The following is an 18,120-nucleotide window of genomic DNA, read 5'->3' as shown; positions in this document are numbered from 1 at the left end:
ATGGGCTAGTCCAGGTGCGAGAGTTAGCCGAGAAAAGGGCTGGAGCTAAAGAGTTAAGCAGTGTTTGAATGAATGTGGTTTGTGTGTAATTATTTCGGGTAAAGCTAACTGGGTGGCGGGACACAGCCCACGGCTCCTATTACTACATAGGTAGGGAGAGCACAGAGCAGAACACCACTGCACATGCGCACCATCTCAGGACCTGGCGAGTACAGGCCAGAGGATCATCTTCCACTATTTTACAGTGAGCTCAAACCCAGATGAGCTCCATGAGACCTCGTCTCAAGAAAAGGACCCAGACAAACAGAGAAAGCACATAATAAATAGGGTAGTGATGGATCTGAAGGAAACTGCTTCTTTTTGTTTTTTATTGCATTTATTCGTGTGTAGTATACGGGCTTGGCCACAATACATGTGAGATGGTCAGAGAACAATTTAAATGTATAGGAATTGATTCTCTCCTTCCACCATATGTGGTCCAGGGATAAAATTCAGAATGTCAGGCTTCATAGCAAGTACCTTTACCGCTGAACCATCTCACCAGCCAGACACTGGTTATTTTAAACTTTTCTCTGCCACCAGGCTAGGGACCTATCTTTAGCCTTGATTACACTTGGGTTGCTCAGATTTTCCCGCTTGTCTTTCTTAACAGATGTCAAAACAGTTGGACATGTTTAAGACCAACCTAGAAGAATTTGCCAGCAAGCACAAGCAAGAGATCCGCAAGAACCCTGAGTTTCGAGTTCAGTTCCAAGACATGTGTGCTACCATTGGGGTGGATCCTCTGGCCTGTAAGGGACTGTCTGTGGGGCCTGGTGTTCTCGTAAGACCCTTAAGGGAGAGAAGCTCCCCTGTTGACCTCACTTCTGTAGGCTTCTCTAGATGCCAGCAAGGAAATATGGAGGATTTGTATTTCGGTAGCATGTAGGAGGATGGTGTGTGCCCTTCTGATGTGCAGGCTGTAGTCTGTGGGTATCAACTTTCCTTGGACAATTTGTAGTGCACCTTTTCTCTTTTCCTGACTTTCCTCTTATTAGAAAAAGGAAAGTATTTTAAAGATTTTTTTTTATTGTGTTGAGGTTCATGAGTGTGGGGTCTGATGTGCACGTGAGTACAGGTGCCCTCTTGAGTCAGAGACGTCAGAACTCTTTGGAGCTGTAGTTAGAGGCTACTTTGGGGTTTTTTTGTTTATTTATTTGTTTTGCTTTTGGAGCCTGTCCTGGAGCTCACTCTGTAGACCAGGCTGACCTCAATCTCACAGAGCTCTAACTACCTCTGCCTCGCGAGTGCTGGGCATAAAGGCATGCACCACCACTGCCTGGCTACAAGTGCTCTTAATTTTGAGGCATCTCCAGTGGTGTGCTCTCCCCTCCCCCCACCCCACTTCCTTTTGAAAATTTTATTATGTAGCTCTGCTGGCCTGGAATTCACTGTGTAGCCTAGGTTGGCCTTGAACTCAGCATCTCATATAGACTAGGTTTGTTTCAAACTAGCTATATCCTGTAGCTTTAAAATGTTGGATTACAATTGTGTGCTACTACTATAGCTCCCTCGAATGCATTTTCAGTTCACAGTGAGGGGGTTTTACCAGGACATGATCAGGAGCTTCTGTGTGGGCAATGGGGGTGCAGGTCAGAAGACAACTTTGGCTGTTGTTTCTCGGGGCTTGGAAATCAACAGTAGCTAGGCTGGCTAGCAAGTGAGTCTCAGGGATGTGCTTGTCTGCTTAGCCGTTGGGTCACAGGCCCATTTTCCATGCCTGGCTTTTATAACATGGGCTCTAGGATAAAACTCAAATCCTCACTTTACCTACTGAGTTATTCTGTTCCTCTCCCATTCCCACTTTGAGAGAGGAGCTCATGTAGCCCAGGCTGGCCTCAAACTTGCTATGAACCTGTTGGTCCTCCTGCCTCCTCTTCAGAACGCTGGGACTTGAGGTATGCACTCTGCATGGACGTCTCTGGCTCAGAAGCTCTTCAGTAGTAAGCAAGGCAGGACCTGGGGTTAGGTAGGAAGACTTCACACAGGCTAGAAGCTTTAATCTAGTGTTAAAAGAAGGGATGAAAATGAATAATACAATTTTTTTTTTTCAGCTGGAAAAGGGTTTTGGTCTGAGATTTGCTGCGCATTGGTGACTTATATTGAGCTGGGTGTCCAGATTATTGAAGCTTGCGTGGCCCTAAAACATCGGAATGGAGGTAAGGTTGGTTTGGTCTTGTAGACTAGGCTCTTCTGTTTTCCTTTGTTAAAATCCTATAGCCTGAAGGCCTGCAAGGTCTTGAGGCATATCTTAGCTGTTTGAACCAGGGCTATTTAGTGAGAGACATTGTCTCAAAAAAAATTTCACAATCACTGTGTGTTTTTGGAGGCCAACTATGCCTACATAGTTGGAGGCCTGTCTGCTCTACCAGGCAGAGACCTTGTTTCAAACCAAACAACAATCAAATCGGTCATCTGGTGGTGCCGTCTTTTTGTTGTTTGAGACAAGGTTGGCTGACTGCATAGCCCAGGCCAGCCTGGAACTCATGGTCTACCTTTGTCTCCTGAGTGAGGGAATCCTGGGGGAAGCCACCGTGTTCATCTGTTGCCTTCATTTTCAGATTTTCCTGGGCCTTCCCTATGGAAACAGGGTCCCAGTCCTCGCTTTTATGGTCTGGCCTGTTAGTTTAGGAGAGGTTGGCGAACTAGAGTGACCTTGGTTGTTTGAGGTTGAGTGGAGAGGTTCCATGTATCTGAAGTGGTGTTTTTATTTTCTTTCTGCCCTCTCTAACAGGTCTGATAACTCTGGAGGAGCTCCATCAGCAGGTGTTGAAAGGAAGGGGCAAGTTTGCTCAGGACGTCATCCAGTAGGTCCTGCTTCCAATCCCTTGGGGTATTACAGAGTGTTTTTAAGAAAGGGTTTCTGTGTAGCCTAGACTGTCCTGGAATCTCACTAAGGATCCCAGGGTGGCCTTGAACTCCTGATCTCCTACCCAGCTACACATTTTTTCCTTACATTTTATGTGTATGGGTTTTTTTTTTTTTTGCCTGTTTGTGTCTGTATACTATGTGTGTACAGTGCCCAAGGAGGTCTTAAGGTGGTTTCAGATTCCCTGGAGTTGGAGTCAGAGATTCTTGTGGGTGCTGGGACTTGAACCCAGGTCCTCTGGAAGAACAGCTCTTAACTGTGGAGCCATCTCTTCAGCCCCACCACCTTTTGACTGTTGGAATTACAGGAACGTAGTACATTGGGCTAGAAAGAACACTTTAAAGATCACACAACACCCTCCTCCTAGTCCGCTGGTGTTAAGGCTAACTTTAGAGCCATTTGCCATCTTCTGCATAATAAAAATATGTTCCTTTTTTTCTGCGTTTGCTGGTATTGTGGATCAAACCCAGGTCCTTATGCTAGGCAAGGTCTCCATCACTTGAACTATATACCTAGCCCCATAAAACCTTCTTCTTTTCTTGTGTGTGGTGGTTATTTTTTTCCCCTGAGTGTGTAGCCTGAGACACACTATGTAGACCAGGTTGGTCTCAAACTCAGAACTCCTTCTGCCACTGCTTTAGTAGTATTGAGGTTAAAGGTCTGTGCCACCACATCGGGTATACAGTAAACTTTTTTTTTTCCTACCCGAGCCAAGGTTTCTCTGTGTCACCCTGAATGTCCTGAAACTTGCTCAGTAGACCAGACTGGCCTCCAACTTACAGAGATCTACCAGCCTCTTCCTCCTTAGTGCTGGGATTAAAGGCGTATGTCACCACCACCCAGCTATGTTAAATTTTTTAATGGGTTGAGATTATTTGGTGTCAAGGAGACTAATACAGGCACCTAAAAAGGCTGGGGACCAAGTTGAGGGTGAGGTGATGAGGCATAAATTGACCTAGATGATCCAACTGTGTGAATCCAACTAAGAAAAGATAAATAAATGGCTGTTTTAGATGTAGCTCCCAAGAGACCTGCCTCAAATAACAATGAAGACCAGGAATATTGAAAAAGAAAGCAGGGGCAGAAGGCTATTAGCCATGCTGTTTGCACATCAGTTTTTTCAGAGGAGGTGAGCTGGTGTATTCAAAGAGATTTAAGTCTGCTCCTCAGGCCTCTGAAGGACATTCAAACCACTGATGTCCTTTCTCTGGCAAGGGACATGAACCTCCTTGTGTGCTGGCTGTGTATGATCTGCACAAGTTCTGGGAGTTTTCTTTTTCTCTTCATGAGTTTCCAACTACAATGATAAAATGTGGCAGTAACCAGCTGCTGCCCTTTACGGATGGACAAGCATTCTCACTTGCTGTAGTTCACGCTCCAGCCTGGTGGCTCTTCAGTCAGGTTCACTTACGCATCTGAGTGTCAGGCCTGATCTGCCAAGGGTCTTGAAGCTGCTCTTCCTCACTCCAGAGACGACCTGATCAGGGCCATCAAGAAGCTGAAAGCGCTGGGCACTGGCTTTGGCATCATCCCCGTGGGCGGCACTTACCTCATTCAGTCTGTTCCAGCTGAGCTCAATATGGATCACACCGTTGTGCTGCAGCTGGCAGAGGTAGGGTGTGCCTTAGAAAGCACTGAGGGGCAGCCTGGGCTGGAGTCAGGAGCAGTGTGCACCTGTCCATTGCTCAGGTCTTTGGTGGAGACTGTCTTGTGAACTACTCATGCCTGTGCTCATTCAACAGACATTTATTGAGAACTGCAGTGCAGAGCACCTATCTAGGCTGCAGGACAGAGAGGCTGGTACAGTCTCTGCCCTGAGCTTAGTCTAGTCAGGCAGGCAGTCGTGCAGACAAGTTCTTGGAGCAGACAGACCCTCTGATGTCTCAAACGCTTGTGGATTCCTCACAAATTTAAAACTTTGCCAGCCCCCCAACTCAGTTCCTCAGCATGCTTGGAGCATAAACATCCCCCAACATCCTCATCTCCATGACTTAGGAAAGATGTTTTTGAAAATTTACTTTTGTGCATTGGTGTTTTGCAATGTATATTGGGTTCCCTGGAACTGGAATTACAGTTATGAGCTGCCATGTCGGTGCTAGGAATTGAACATGGGTCCATCTGGAAGAACTACCAGTGTTCTTAATCACTGAGCCATCTCTCTAGCCCTGATGTGTTCATTTTTAACTCTGTAATATAAAACATAAAGAGCAAGGGGCTTTCATTCAATGTTGGAGGAAGGGTAGGGTGATATGGCGCAGGGGCTTCATATTTAAATATTTAGATGAAATTTAAAAAAAAAATGTTTATTTATTATTATGTATACAATATTCTGTCTGTGTGTGTGCCTGCAGGCCAGAAGAGGGCACCAGACCTCATTACAGATGGTTGTGAGCCACCATGTGGTTGCTGGGAATTGAACTCAGGACCTTTGGAAGAGCAGGCAATGCTCTTAACCTCTGAGCCATCTCTCCAGCCCAATATTTAGATGGAATTTATGATTATCTTTGTCCCTTCTTGGTTAATCATCTGGAATCTTCTCTTGGCATACTCTGGAGTTCCCTATGATGGTGTATCTTGGGATTTCAGTGCCTTGGACCAGTCTTTCTCCATCCTATCTCCTAAAAGTCACTTCTCTTCTGGCAACTTTCCCATTCTCAGTGTGCTCAGGCTTGTTATATCCTGCTTCTCTGCAGATGTTAGGCCCCAGGAAATGAACACTCTGACTGATTCAGTTCCTATCCCTCTTTCCTTCAGAAAAATGGGTACGTGACTGTCAGTGAAATCAAAGCCAGTCTCAAGTGGGAGACGGAGCGAGCGCGGCAAGTGTTGGTATGTGACAGGAGATGGTCTGGCGCCCAAAGAGCAGCTTTGCTCTGTTCCCTCCTACCTTGAAGCCTACTACTATAGCACTAGCAGGAAGCCCAGCATCTCTGTGGTAGTACTGAGAAGGCAGAGCTTCCTAAAGCTGGCCTCTTACCTTGATACGCAAACTTACTACCAAGGGACCAATGATACCCACTAAGCTTTCCTGGACACATGAAACCTGGAGCTGTTGGTCAGTCAAGACAGTGATATAGTTTGTACTGGAAATAATAGCACAGAGCAAAAATTGGTAACCACTGAAGGTAATTATCTGTAATTACAAAATTTATATTATATGGTGGATAATTTTGTATATATAAATTCGTACTAGTGAAACCTAGGCTAGAATACCTTTTCCATATCCCAGCAATTCTCTGCACTTCTATCTATAAAATGGAGAGAACATAAAATATGGACACAGCTTATTTTAGGAAGCTAGTCCCTCCCATTTGCTCCCTGCATATTATCTCCAAGCCATCCAGAACCCTGATCCCTACTTTGCTCTGAGCTGGAGAGGAGTGACTGACAGCATATAGCATATGCTGCTGGAGTCGTGCCTTACCCCACCATCTTTATCACACTGCAGCTTTACCTTCCTGCAGCTGTTAAAATACTTGGTGCCATTTTTTTTTTCACATCTTGGCCAAAGCGAAACTTTGTTCCCATTTAGGTATGTGAAAAGGCAGGCATATGCTAAAGTGGATGAAGGGCTGCTTAGCTCTTCAGAGGTACCCATAATCCCTCTCCTCAATTTAGCCCTCTTCTTCTCTCCAGGAACACCTGCTGAAGGAAGGCCTAGCCTGGCTGGACCTGCAGGCTCCAGGGGAGGCCCACTACTGGCTGCCAGCTCTCTTCACAGATCTCTACTCACAGGAGATCTCAGCTGAGGAGGCCAGAGAAGCCTTCCCTTGACAGAGTGGAGAGGACAACAGCAGCAGCCAGAAGGGGACCTGCCTGTGAATAAACCTGGACAATTTTGTTTATAAAAAAAGCTTCATCCCAAGTTTTTCCTTGCCCCCCCACCCCCCAGGATTTATCTTTTATCCAGTAAGATAACCTGAGTAACAACACATAAAAGGACACCAACAAACCCACAGCGCTGGGCCAAGAAGCAGTGTCTCGTGTCTGGCCTTAATACAGCTCAAATTACTACTCCACTAATGCAAACTTCCTCACTCCTTTCTATCCCTGTGGACCTAGGCTCTCAGTCACTGTGACTTAGCTTCAGTGTCTTCTGTGGAGCCTCTAGTCTGAGAGCAGACTGAAGGGTCTGAAGTCCGGTAGAGGAAAGCAGGCAGTGTAGTTCATGGGTGTAGCTGATGCTGCATTTTGTTCAGGTTCCTTACCAGCTCCTATAGACTCAAGGTGGGCAACTGCTAGTCCCCACCTTACTCTTATGTCACTGCCCATTCGGCCTTTAAGCAGCCTCCAGTAAGCAGGTATGATTCATGGGGTAGTGAATGCCAGAGGTTGTGAAAGCTAATGTCTGGCTCTACTAGCCCCAGAGCCCACTTTCCCCATCCCTGTCCTCACAGCACAGGCTGGATGGGCATAATTAATTGCACTGGGCATTTCCTACACTCATGATCAACCAAGAGGAAAAGCTTACCTCAGAAAGCAAGTGAATGAGGTGGCAATGGAGGCTCAAATTTATAGCCTAGTATTTATAAAGTGCTTGATCAGCACCTAGACACTGAAATACAGCAGATTCAACGCTGAGACATCTTTCTGCTGCCATAGTCTGGGCCCATCTCTACCTCAAACTGTCCTCACAGGACATGCTCAGTCTTGAAAGCTACTTTTGAATCCACTGGACACAGCACATGGAGACTCTCCTCTTCCAAATCTCAAACTAGACACGACTCCTTCCCACAGAAACCCCAGTCCTCAGCATCTAGAAACAGGCGTCCCGCCTGCAATTCTTAGCCCAGCTGTTGTAAACACTGATTTAATGTTTTTACACAAACCCTCCCACACCCATAGGTGCTTCCTCCTTCTGCCAAAACAAACTTTATTGCACCAAAAAGGAAAAAAGAAAACTTCATTTATGTACAGTCAGATATAAAGACATTTCTTTGACTCCTGTGCATATATTTCCTCAACTTAAGATTAGGGCATAAAAGTCAGGCTGCTATGCCAGACATGCTCTGCCCCATGGCAGGGCCAAGGAGAAGATTGTCACTTGAAAGTGGGAACACTTAAATGGATGACAGACAACACTGGACCCACAGACCAAAGTCATTCTTCTCGGCCCTGGACTAGCTCTGGGAATGGAAGAGGGAAATTGGAAGCAGGGTCCCTTTTCAAGTCTCCACATCTGACCCAGCCTCCAGGTAGCCTAAACAAACTTCTGCTCCCCAAGTGAACTGTCCCTGTCCAGTTTTCTTTCTGCCCTCCCAAGAGGTCCCTCTTTGTGCCCTATCTTCTCCCTGTATCTTCTAGGGAGTCCCATGATCCACAAAGCAGAGACCTTTATAGCAGCGGGCAGGGCAGGTAGTTCTCTGCATTCCTCGGGGCTGGATAGTACAGGAGGCCTGTACCACATGGATCACTAACTACCTACTAGGAGTCAGAACAGCAAACCTGAAAAGTGTGAACTGTATCAAACTGGGAAGGATGGATTCCTCTGCTCCCAAGCCACTGAAAACATGTTTTTCTGACTCAACCAGCTGAAGGATCACTGTAGCTAAATTCAAAAAAGGAGCAGAGCCAGTAACAGGGAAGAGGTAAAGGGAGGAGTCTCCAGTCCCCACCACAGCCCCCTTGCCATTGGCTCTCCATGCTCACAAAGCCCCAGGGGATGGGGAGGGGGGTCTGAAGGGAGGACAGAACTACAGACTGGGATGAAAATACAAAAAAACAGCTGAACAAAATAGGGACTAGTATCAAGTCTCCCCGTGCTCTACCCCAAGAAAACCACCCTCCTTGACTAGTATTCAGGAAAATCTGTAAGAGACTATTTTATGTAGTGGCTCAAATCCCATACATGCAGCAGCTGCCTGTGCTGGGAACCTTTCAAATCAGTGATTGTGGGAACACAGTAAGCAGCTTCCTCTGACACCTGTTCAGGCTTAACTGCGACCTGGGCTCCGTCCCAGTGGGCCTTACCTTCCACCTGTACCCTAAAATGCTGAGGAAATGGTGTGAGGGAGAAAGGTGCTCAGGTGCTAGGTAAAGCTTACTGATCAGCAGCCCAGACCCCACCACTGTTCTTCTCTTTGGTCTGTCTAGAACAGTGACTATAAATTAGGAAAAACAAAGTTATGCTGGACCATGGAAAATAATGGGAGAAGGGAGAAAAAGGGTGTTGGGAAGCCCTGCTTCAAGACTGAAGACAAACAGATAACCAACCAGACTGCTTAAGTGTCACAGACAGCACCCCACCCAAACTCCCAGCTATCCCTATAAACCACTTGGGCATGCTCCCTCTTGGGTTCTCATTTTCTGTCTTCTCCTATCCCTAATTAGCTGGCCCTGCAGAGAGGTGTGTTGGTTGTTTAGCTTTGCCAGAGGCCACCACTCTAGGTCCTCTTGCAAAAGTGCCCTGGCCCTGATCCAGGATTGACTATAGCCCCAGGTGCTCCAGCACCAAGGAGGTCAGATTGGGAACAGCCCCACTCCCACACCCTGGAATTGAGTTTGCTTGCTTCTTGCCATCTTGCGGGATGCCGGGAAGCCGACACTTTTGAAGGGAGATGCACAGTGCCTCTCCGTCCCTGGGGTGAGGGGAGGGGCTCTGCTGGGACTTTCGAGTTGGGGGAGGGGCAGGGGAGCAGGGTCTAGACCCTCAGGCTCCCATGAAGGTCTGTCTCTGTCCCAGATGAGCTGCTATCAGAGTCCATTTCAGCATTCTCATTATGGAGCCTCTCCAGCACTTTCTGCCGAATCAGTCCCAGACGCATCAAGAGGGACTGGTAGTCAAAGTGGCCCCGCTTCTCTCCAAAAGGGTCCTGTGGAGGAAAAGACAAGGGGATGTAAGATTCAAGTCTATTGCACAGGGGCAGAGGATGCACAGTGCAGCACAGGGTCCACAGGAAAGTGTATTACTGCCCCAAACAGGTCTAGCTTGGGCTCACACTAAAACATGTCTGCACTCTTTTTAAAAGTAAGCCAACAGCCTGGTCTACAGAGCTAGTTTCAGGACAGGCTCCAAAGCCACAGAGAAACCCTGTCTCGAAAAACCAAAAAAAATAAAATAAAATAAAAAAAATAAAAGTAAGCCAATAGAGGATATGGGGGAAATTCTATGAGGTATCAAAGAAGACTGGAAGGTGGATCTGTGTTTTCTTTTTAAATTTGTTTTGAGATCTTATTTTTATTTTATGTGTACGAGTGCATAGCCTGAATGTCTGCATGTCTGTGTCTATAGAGCACATATGTGCAATACCCATGGAGTTCAGAAGATGGATTTCAATCCCCTAGAACTGGAGTTACTAGTCCTCTGGAGGGATAGTCAGTGCTTATAAGTGATTGTAAATCCAGTTCCAGGGCAATCTGACACCTTCACACCATTGCACATAAAATAAAGTTAAATCCATCATAAAAAATTCTTTAAGAAAACAAAACAAAACAAAAACTTCTTCCATGTTTTTCTTTTGTGGTTATAAAGATTCATTCTCTAAGTCCCGTACATTCTATGTAAGTGTATTACCAATAAACTAAATCCTCAACCAACTACAACCTCAACCGAACATTAGTCTTAGGAGCAGCTATCAGTGGATGCCAGTAATGGTCACTGTATCAATGGTCCACCTTTTTCACTCATGAGGGTTATAGCATAGTCTTCAAGGCAGGATTTTAGCTTTACTCTGGGACTATCAGTTCTTCAAATGTTCCTTAACCCTTAGCAACATTTCCCCCACACCATCTCCCCAGAACTGCTCCTCTCACCCGTACCTCACTGAACACTTCTTCACAGTCTCAACATTGGTAACTGCTAAAAGGTACCAGTGACGAAATCTCCTCATGGAGAACAGACTTGGGCAGGCTTCCTCTAATGTCCCCTAAAAAGTAGTTGGGGGGCTGGAGAGATGGCTCAGATGTTAAGAGCACTGTTCTTCCAGAGGTCCTGAGTTCAATTCCCAGCAACCACATGGTGGCTCACATCCATCTATAATGAGATCTAGTGCCCTCTTCTGGTGTGAAGGCAGAAAACTGTATACATAATAAATCTTAAAAAGAAAAAGTAGTTCGGGAAACAAGTCCTGTTTCAGGTAAGTGGATAGAGAAGCTAAGAAACAAACACCTGCTGTATTCCCGAACTCGCTTTGTAGACCAGGCTAGCTTAAAACTCAGAGATCCACCTACCTCTGCCTCTCTAGTAAAAACAAACCCTTTTTAAGTTGGATGTGGTGGTACATGCCTTAATCCTAGCACTTGGGAAGCACAGAAGTTCTAGGCAAGATTGGTCTAGTTGGAGTTCTAGACAGCCAGGGCAACAAAAATGAGACCTTGTTTAAAAAAATAAAATAAAAGGCCCTTCCTTAATCTGCATTAAAAAAATTACATCAAGGGCTGGAGAGATGGCTCAGTGGTTAAGAGCATTGCCTGCTCTTCCAAAGGTCCTGAGTTCAATTCCCAGCAACCACATGGTGGCTCACAGCCATCTGGAATGAGGTCTGGCGCCCTCTTATGGCCTTCAGGCATACACGCAGAAAGAATATTGTATACATAATAAATAAATAAATATTAAAAAAAAAAAAATTACATCAAGGTGTTACTAAGAAGTCTCTAACTCATAGCAATTCTCCTGCCCGAACCTCCCAAGTACCAGGATTACAAAAATGGACCGCCACATCTAACCCATGCTTTTAAATTTTATTATCATTATCGTATGCACGATATATATATATATATATATGTATGTATGTATGTATGTATGTATGTATGCATGCATGCATGCCCTAGCATGCATACTGAAGTAAGAGGACAAAGGACAACTCTATAGAGTTAGTTCTCTCTTTCCACCTTTACATTGGTTACACAGATTAAATTCAGGCGAGATTGCTCAGGGGTTAAGAGCTGACTGCCTTTCCAGAGGACCAGGGTTCAAATACTCCCAGCACCCACATGACAGCTCACAACTATCTGTAATTCAGTTCAAGGGAATCTGACACCATCACACCAATGTGCATACAATTAAATAAATTATTTAAAAAACAAACAAATAAATAAGTAACTTCAGGTCTCCAGGTTTCTGTGCCAATTGCATTATTTTCTGAGGCATGCTACTGGCCCCATTAAAGTCTATTCTTTTTTGTGTGGGGGAGGTTAAAGATAGGGTTTTCCAGTAGCTTTACAGCCAGTCCTAGAACTTGCTCTGTAGACCAGGCTGGCCTTGAACTCACAGAGATCCACCTGCCTCTGCCTCCTGAGTGCTGGGATTAGAGGTGTGCGCCATCTTTTCTTTCTTTGTTTTTTAAGATTTATTTATTTTGTTTACAGTATTCTGTCTGTATGTGTGCCTGCAGGCCAGAAGAAGGCACCAGATTTCATTACAGATGGTTGTAAGCCACCATGTGGTTGCTGGGAATTGAACTCAGGACCTCTGGAAGAACAATCAGTTCTCTTAACCTCTAAGCCATCTCTCCAGCCCCAGAGCCTATTCTTATATGAAGCCAGCACACATTTCCCCAGTACAAGCAGAGAACTTATTACCACCTTTAGAGTAGGTTGTAATGTATGTTCCAGAACAGATTGTTCCAACTTGACTGAGTATGACTATGCCATGTCTAGAAATCATCTCCACACACTTTCTTAAAGCAAAGCAGTCTTTTTTGCTGGCTTCAGCTCCTCAAATGACAAAGGATTCTTTGGCTGTAACATTTTATGAGATGCGGATGGAACCTGGAGGATTCTTCAGGTTCTGTGTGGGGCTTCGAGAATTAGCAAGAAAATACTATATTACCTGCATGGTCTGGCCTTGAAGATGTAGGCGATCTTTGCAGGCCACCTCATAGAAGTCATAATACTCCAGGAAGGATTTCTCCATCACTCCCCTGGGAATTGAACAGACAAGTCAGAAACATGAGGCACAAGTCCCAGTCACTTCCTAATCTTAGGGTTTTTTGTTTGTTTTTTGTTTTTTCTTTTGAGACAGGGTTTCTCTGAGTATTCCCGACTATCCTGGAACTGTCTCTGTAGACCAGGTTGGTCTCAAACTCACAAAGATGTACCTGCCTCTGCCTCCTGAGTGCTCGGATTAAAGGTATGTGCCACCACTGCCCAGTCACTTCCTAATCTTAATGCCAAATTGCACATGTCTCTGCAGTTAAGAGAGTACTCTTGCAGAAGAGCCGAGTTGGTTCCCCAGCACCCACGTCAGGTGGCTCATATTGTTTGAACTCTACTCAAGTGTATCTGACACCCTCTTCTAGCCTGGACACCACTCACATGTGCTTATCCATGGGCAAAAAAAACATACATGTACATAATTAAAATTAAAGTTAAAAAAAAAAAGAGCATTGATGTTCTTCCAGAGGATCTGGGTTCATGTCCCAGCACATACATATCAGCTATAACTGTCTGTAACTTTAGTTCCAGGGGATCTGACTTCTGGTATCCAAGAGTTCTTGCGCGCACACACATATCTCTCTCTCTCTCTGTCTCTCATTACATACATAATACAACCTTCCTCCCTCTTAGGAAGTTTGAACTGACTTTGTTGTAAGTTCACCTAGTTTTAGCACTCAGAAAAAATTGTTTTTGTTTTTTGTTTTTTTTTTTTGAGACAGATTTCTCAGTGTAGCCTTGACTGTCCTGGAACTCACTCTGAAGATCACGCTGGCCTCGAACTCACAGAGATCTGTCAGCCTCTGCCTCCCAAGTGCTGGGATTACAGGGATGCACCATCCTGGCACTGAAATTGGTTTTAATGGAGTTTATTCTCATTGGGCTCTCTCCACCCCTTCATCAAATCAGAGGCTCTCTGAAGATATGCACTACCTTCCCCATCATACTCCACACTCCCTCTCTCTTCTCTCTCTGTCTCTTTTTCTTTTTTTTTTGAGACAAGGTTTCTCTGTAGCTGTAGACCCAGCTGGCCTTGAACTCACAGAGGTCACAGAGATTTGCCTGCCTCTGCCTCCCAAGTACTGGGATTAAAGGCATACGCCACCATTGCCTGGCCCATACTATTTTTTTTTTTTTTGGTTTTTCGAGACAGGGTTTCTTTGTAGCTTTGGAGCCTGTCCTGGAACTAGCTCCCGTAGACCAGGCAGGTCTCGAACTCACAGAGAAACCCAGAGAAACCCTGTCTTGAACAACCCCCCCGCCACCAAAATAAACAAATAAATAAATAAATAAATGGATGGATGGGTGGATGGATGGATGAATAAATTAATAAATCCTCCCTCTTTCTACTAACAATGGAATCTGATGCAAAGGTCCTCACAGGTACAAAATGAGTCTCTAAAATGGATGGACACTTAGTGGCACATACCGTAAGGGTTCAGGGCAGGGGCACTTTCCCTCCATCATGTCACAGACTGCAACTCTGATGGTCTCATGCCGGATACATTCATTATAGTTTTTGCTGTCTCCTGGATGTCTTTCCTATAATTTGAAAGATACCATAGTACCCATTTAGTCAAAGAGAAAAGTCAGTACAAAGATACTCAGGATTAGTACAGGGTACATGACCCAAATAAACACACACGGTCCAAGAGCACCTTATCCATTGTAGGTCCAAAACAAACAACTAAACTTCGGATCCTTGGCTTCTTTCTCTATAAAAACAGCCATTCTATTATAGGCCAAATGACTGTAACCAGTAAACCAGATCCATTAGATTACCTCAATAAAAGATCTATTAAGTAAGGATGAAATGGAGAATAATACTGAAGGCTTCTGGTTAATTCCTTTTCATGTCTGTAGGGCTCCACCCCACCATCACTATCTACAGTAAGTTATCAAAGAAAGAACCTTTTAACTTTTCAAACAAAAAAAGAAGTCAAAAATTGCTGGGTGGTGGTGGTGCACACCTTTAATCCCAGCACTTGGGAGGCAGAGGCACACAGATCCACCAGGTGGTGCAATTTTAATCCCAGCATTCAAGAAGCAGAGGCTGGCGGATCTCTGTGAGTTCGAGGCCAGCCTGGTCTACAAGAACTAGTTCCAGGACAGGCTTCAAAGCCACACAAGAGAAACCTTGTTTCAGAAAAAGAAAAAAAAAAGGGGGGGGGGGAATTGGGGGCTAGACATATGTAAATAAGTTATATAGCACTTGGCCATAGGGTTCTACTCCAAACATGCATGTGCATAATACACACACATAATAAGGACTAAATGAGATCATCTGAAAAACAAACAAAATAAAATCCTTTATCATCTACTTGAAAATTAGGACAATATTTACTTCATAGTTAGCATAAACATTAAACAATACACATATATAGGAATAGCACAGCCTGGCATACAGCATTACCTTTGGTAAATGTGAATTTCCTATGACTTTTTTTTTTTGGCAATGCTAATTAAGATATTCTTGCCTTTACTAATGATTAGCCCCCCTCCCACTTTTTGTTTATTAAGACGGGGTTTCCCTGTGTAACATTCCTGGCTACTCTGGAACTTGCTCTGTAGATCAGGCTAGCCTTGAACTCAGAGATTCACCTGCCTCTGCCTCCTGAGTACAGGGATCAAAGGCGTGCGCCACCATCACCTGACCCAAGACTAGCACCTTTAACTACACAAATAATATAGTACACTTTCTATCTCCAAAATAATAGACAGCTAGAGAAAGACACAGGTCTGTGATTTGATTCTCAGTATTGGGAAAGACTGGAACAAGGAAATCTAGTCTATGAGGCTAGTTAAGAGCACTTGCTGCTCTTCCAGAGGGCCAGAGTCTGGATTCCAGCAATCATATCTAGCAACTCACAATCTCTTGCAACTTCAGCTTCAGGTGACCCTCTTTTGGCTTCCATGCCATGTACGTATGTGCATGCACGTACATCACATAACACACACTTGATTAAAGGAGTGCACCACCACGCAGGGGTTTTTTTTTTTTTTTTTTTAGTCAGAGCGTCACTATTCAATCTTACCTAGCCTAGAAATCGCTACATAGACCTTGCTTACTTTCACTTCAGAAATCTACCTGCTTCTGCAACCCTCGTACTGGGATCAAAGGCATGCTTTACCATGCCCAGCTGTTACTGTAATTCTCGCAAATAAACAGCATCCATGTCAGTTCCCTTTCTTTCCTACACTGGCGTTATGTGGGGCTATCCTAGTATAAAAAGAGAAAGACTTTCAAGAGGCAGCTCAGAGCACCTATAGCCTCTGATATTGCAGGCCTCAGCACATAGAGTAAGAGTCCTTACCTGTTCAAAGCCTGGCTCGTTGTGGTAGGGATTTTCAGTCATCAGGGACTGGATGGAGATGAGCACAGAAGAGATGCTCTGGGCTGGGCTCCAGGCAGGGCCAGTCCATGTACTGCAAATACAGCAGAGGGACAGGAAGAGGGTGATGCAGAGAACAGCCAGGGAACCCTGACAGCAGCAGCATCACCATCATCGCAAGTTTCTCTTTCACTATTAATACTTGGGAAATCCCCAGCTTCTGTCTTACTCTCCTTTACAGAACAGTCAAAGGCCTATACCCTTCTATCAACAGAACAGAAGAAAACAGAGAGCAAGCAAGACAACTCTGAAAAGACTTTCTTTGAAGAGAAACAGTCGCCAAGAAAGATTACCCTACCAAAACAAGGATCCAAGTTAATAAAAATAACTCTAAAGGTTGTCTAAATGTTAACCTGCGACTTCAAAATGCTTATTTATTTATTGGTGGTGACAGAGTTGGTGGAGGAAAAACAGCTAATCAGAGGCACAAAGGTGGCTAAAGCTGTTGTCTATAAGGCTACATGATGAAGTTCATGGTCAGAGACTCTGCTCTGTAACAAGCCAAGCAGGATAAATCTCTGAAGATACACAACTCTGCTAACATAGAAAGGAAGGTGGTAGGTACATTTTCACAATGTGGAGAACAAGTTGAATACCAGGGAAAATACCCCAATTTTTTTTTTAAACTGGGTTTTGGAATAGCCCTGGCTATTCTCCAACTTAAAAGCAACTCTCCCGTCTCTGCCTCAATTCCAGGGATTACAGGTATGCACTACACCACTGTTAAATAAACCACATCCACATCAGACATTAAAGAAGTGGGTCAGTTGGACATCAGTGGGTTTTTTTTTTTTTGGAGGTAGGGTCTCACTAATGTTCTAACTGTTCTAGAACTTGACACATAGACCATACTGGCCTTGGCCTTAACAGAGATCAGCCCTTCCATGCATTGTAGATATTTATTTTAAATCAATTAATAAACAAGATGCCATGAGAGAGAGAAGCGGAACACAACCTGAGCCAAGACTAGCTTATTTAACTGAGCACTGCCCTTTCTCTTCTACACTCGAGGAAGACCTGAGTCAGGGGTGTGGAACAGTAACTTCACAGGTTGCTCTCTCCCAGCAGTTCCCTAGCAACTTTGCCTTCTACTCCCCACTTTACATGGACAGGAATTCAAGTCAACACGGTCAGCTCTCATTTCATTTCTTTCAGCAGCCAATCAGCTCAATGATTCTTTCTAGGTATAAAGAGAAGGAAGTAAGCCAATAAAGCTAATGTAGCCAACTAAAAATATTAAGAATTTTTCTACTCCATGATTCTTAACTGTAAGTTTTCTATTTCTGGATGGGTCTTTTCCATGCAACAAACTTCTTCCACTACCACTCTTTGCCTGCTCTTTCTATGGCTCTTAAGTATCCAAAATGGCTTCATGTTAGCTCACTGACGCTTTCAGGAACAAATTTCACACCAACCCCAAGACTCAGCTATCATATTACCAAGGGACACACACATACACCCAATTCCACCAGCAGAGACACTTGTGTAGCCTAATAAGATGAAAGACTTATTATGGGCACTCTCCTTCAAAGGGACTTCCAACTGTCATCTATCAACAGTATAGAGTATAGTATATTATAGCCTTAGATTTGAGAATTCTAGAAAAATATGAACCATATCTCTAGTATGTTTTAGCTGCCTTTCTCACACAAACCTAGAAATGTGCTAGATGGAAGAAACAAACAGGATCACCAGTTTAGGTGACTTTCTTAACATCCAATCCGTATTTATTCTCCATCTCAAGGAACTCTGGATCACAAAAGAACAATCTAAAACATGCTACAAGACATTCTTCATTTTGAATTTTAAACTCACAAAAGCAGCTGACACAGAATGAGTAAAAATTCCACAAAGCAGCCGGGCGATGGTGGCGCACACCTTTAATCCCAGCACTCGGGAGGCAGAGACAGGCGGATCTCTGTGAGTTCGAGGCCAGCCTGGTCTACA

The 18,120-nt window shown here is 44.5% G+C and overlaps 2 protein-coding genes across 2 annotated transcripts in view; one reads left to right on the top strand and one right to left on the bottom strand.

Annotated features, from left to right (window-relative positions):
* The window catches only part of Snf8 (SNF8, ESCRT-II complex subunit), a 10,596-nt gene extending 3,714 nt beyond the window's left edge, over positions 1-6,882 (top strand). Inside the window, 6 exon segments of the mRNA XM_005368369.3 lie at positions 653-791; positions 2,094-2,198; positions 2,774-2,846; positions 4,379-4,520; positions 5,663-5,737; positions 6,545-6,882. Of these exon segments, the coding sequence (XP_005368426.1) occupies positions 653-791; positions 2,094-2,198; positions 2,774-2,846; positions 4,379-4,520; positions 5,663-5,737; positions 6,545-6,682 (672 nt within the window). The 3' untranslated portion in view covers positions 6,683-6,882.
* An 881-nt stretch (positions 6,883-7,763) lies between these two features.
* Positions 7,764-18,120, bottom strand: part of Ube2z (ubiquitin conjugating enzyme E2 Z) — a 15,660-nt gene continuing 5,303 nt past the window's right edge. Inside the window, exons 4-7 of the mRNA XM_005368368.3 lie at positions 16,096-16,207; positions 14,211-14,323; positions 12,678-12,768; positions 7,764-9,720 (exon numbers count right to left, since the gene is read on the bottom strand). Of these exons, the coding sequence (XP_005368425.1) occupies positions 9,550-9,720; positions 12,678-12,768; positions 14,211-14,323; positions 16,096-16,207 (487 nt within the window). The 3' untranslated portion in view covers positions 7,764-9,549. The remainder of the gene's footprint in view (positions 9,721-12,677; positions 12,769-14,210; positions 14,324-16,095; positions 16,208-18,120) is intronic.

Source organism: Microtus ochrogaster, unplaced genomic scaffold (assembly GCF_000317375.1).
Source record: "Microtus ochrogaster isolate Prairie Vole_2 unplaced genomic scaffold, MicOch1.0 UNK31, whole genome shotgun sequence".
In the NCBI taxonomy this organism is placed as follows: Eukaryota; Metazoa; Chordata; class Mammalia; order Rodentia; family Cricetidae; genus Microtus; species Microtus ochrogaster.
The sequence above is the reverse complement of the archived record's forward strand: the minus strand, read 5'-3'. Positions and strand labels throughout refer to the sequence as shown.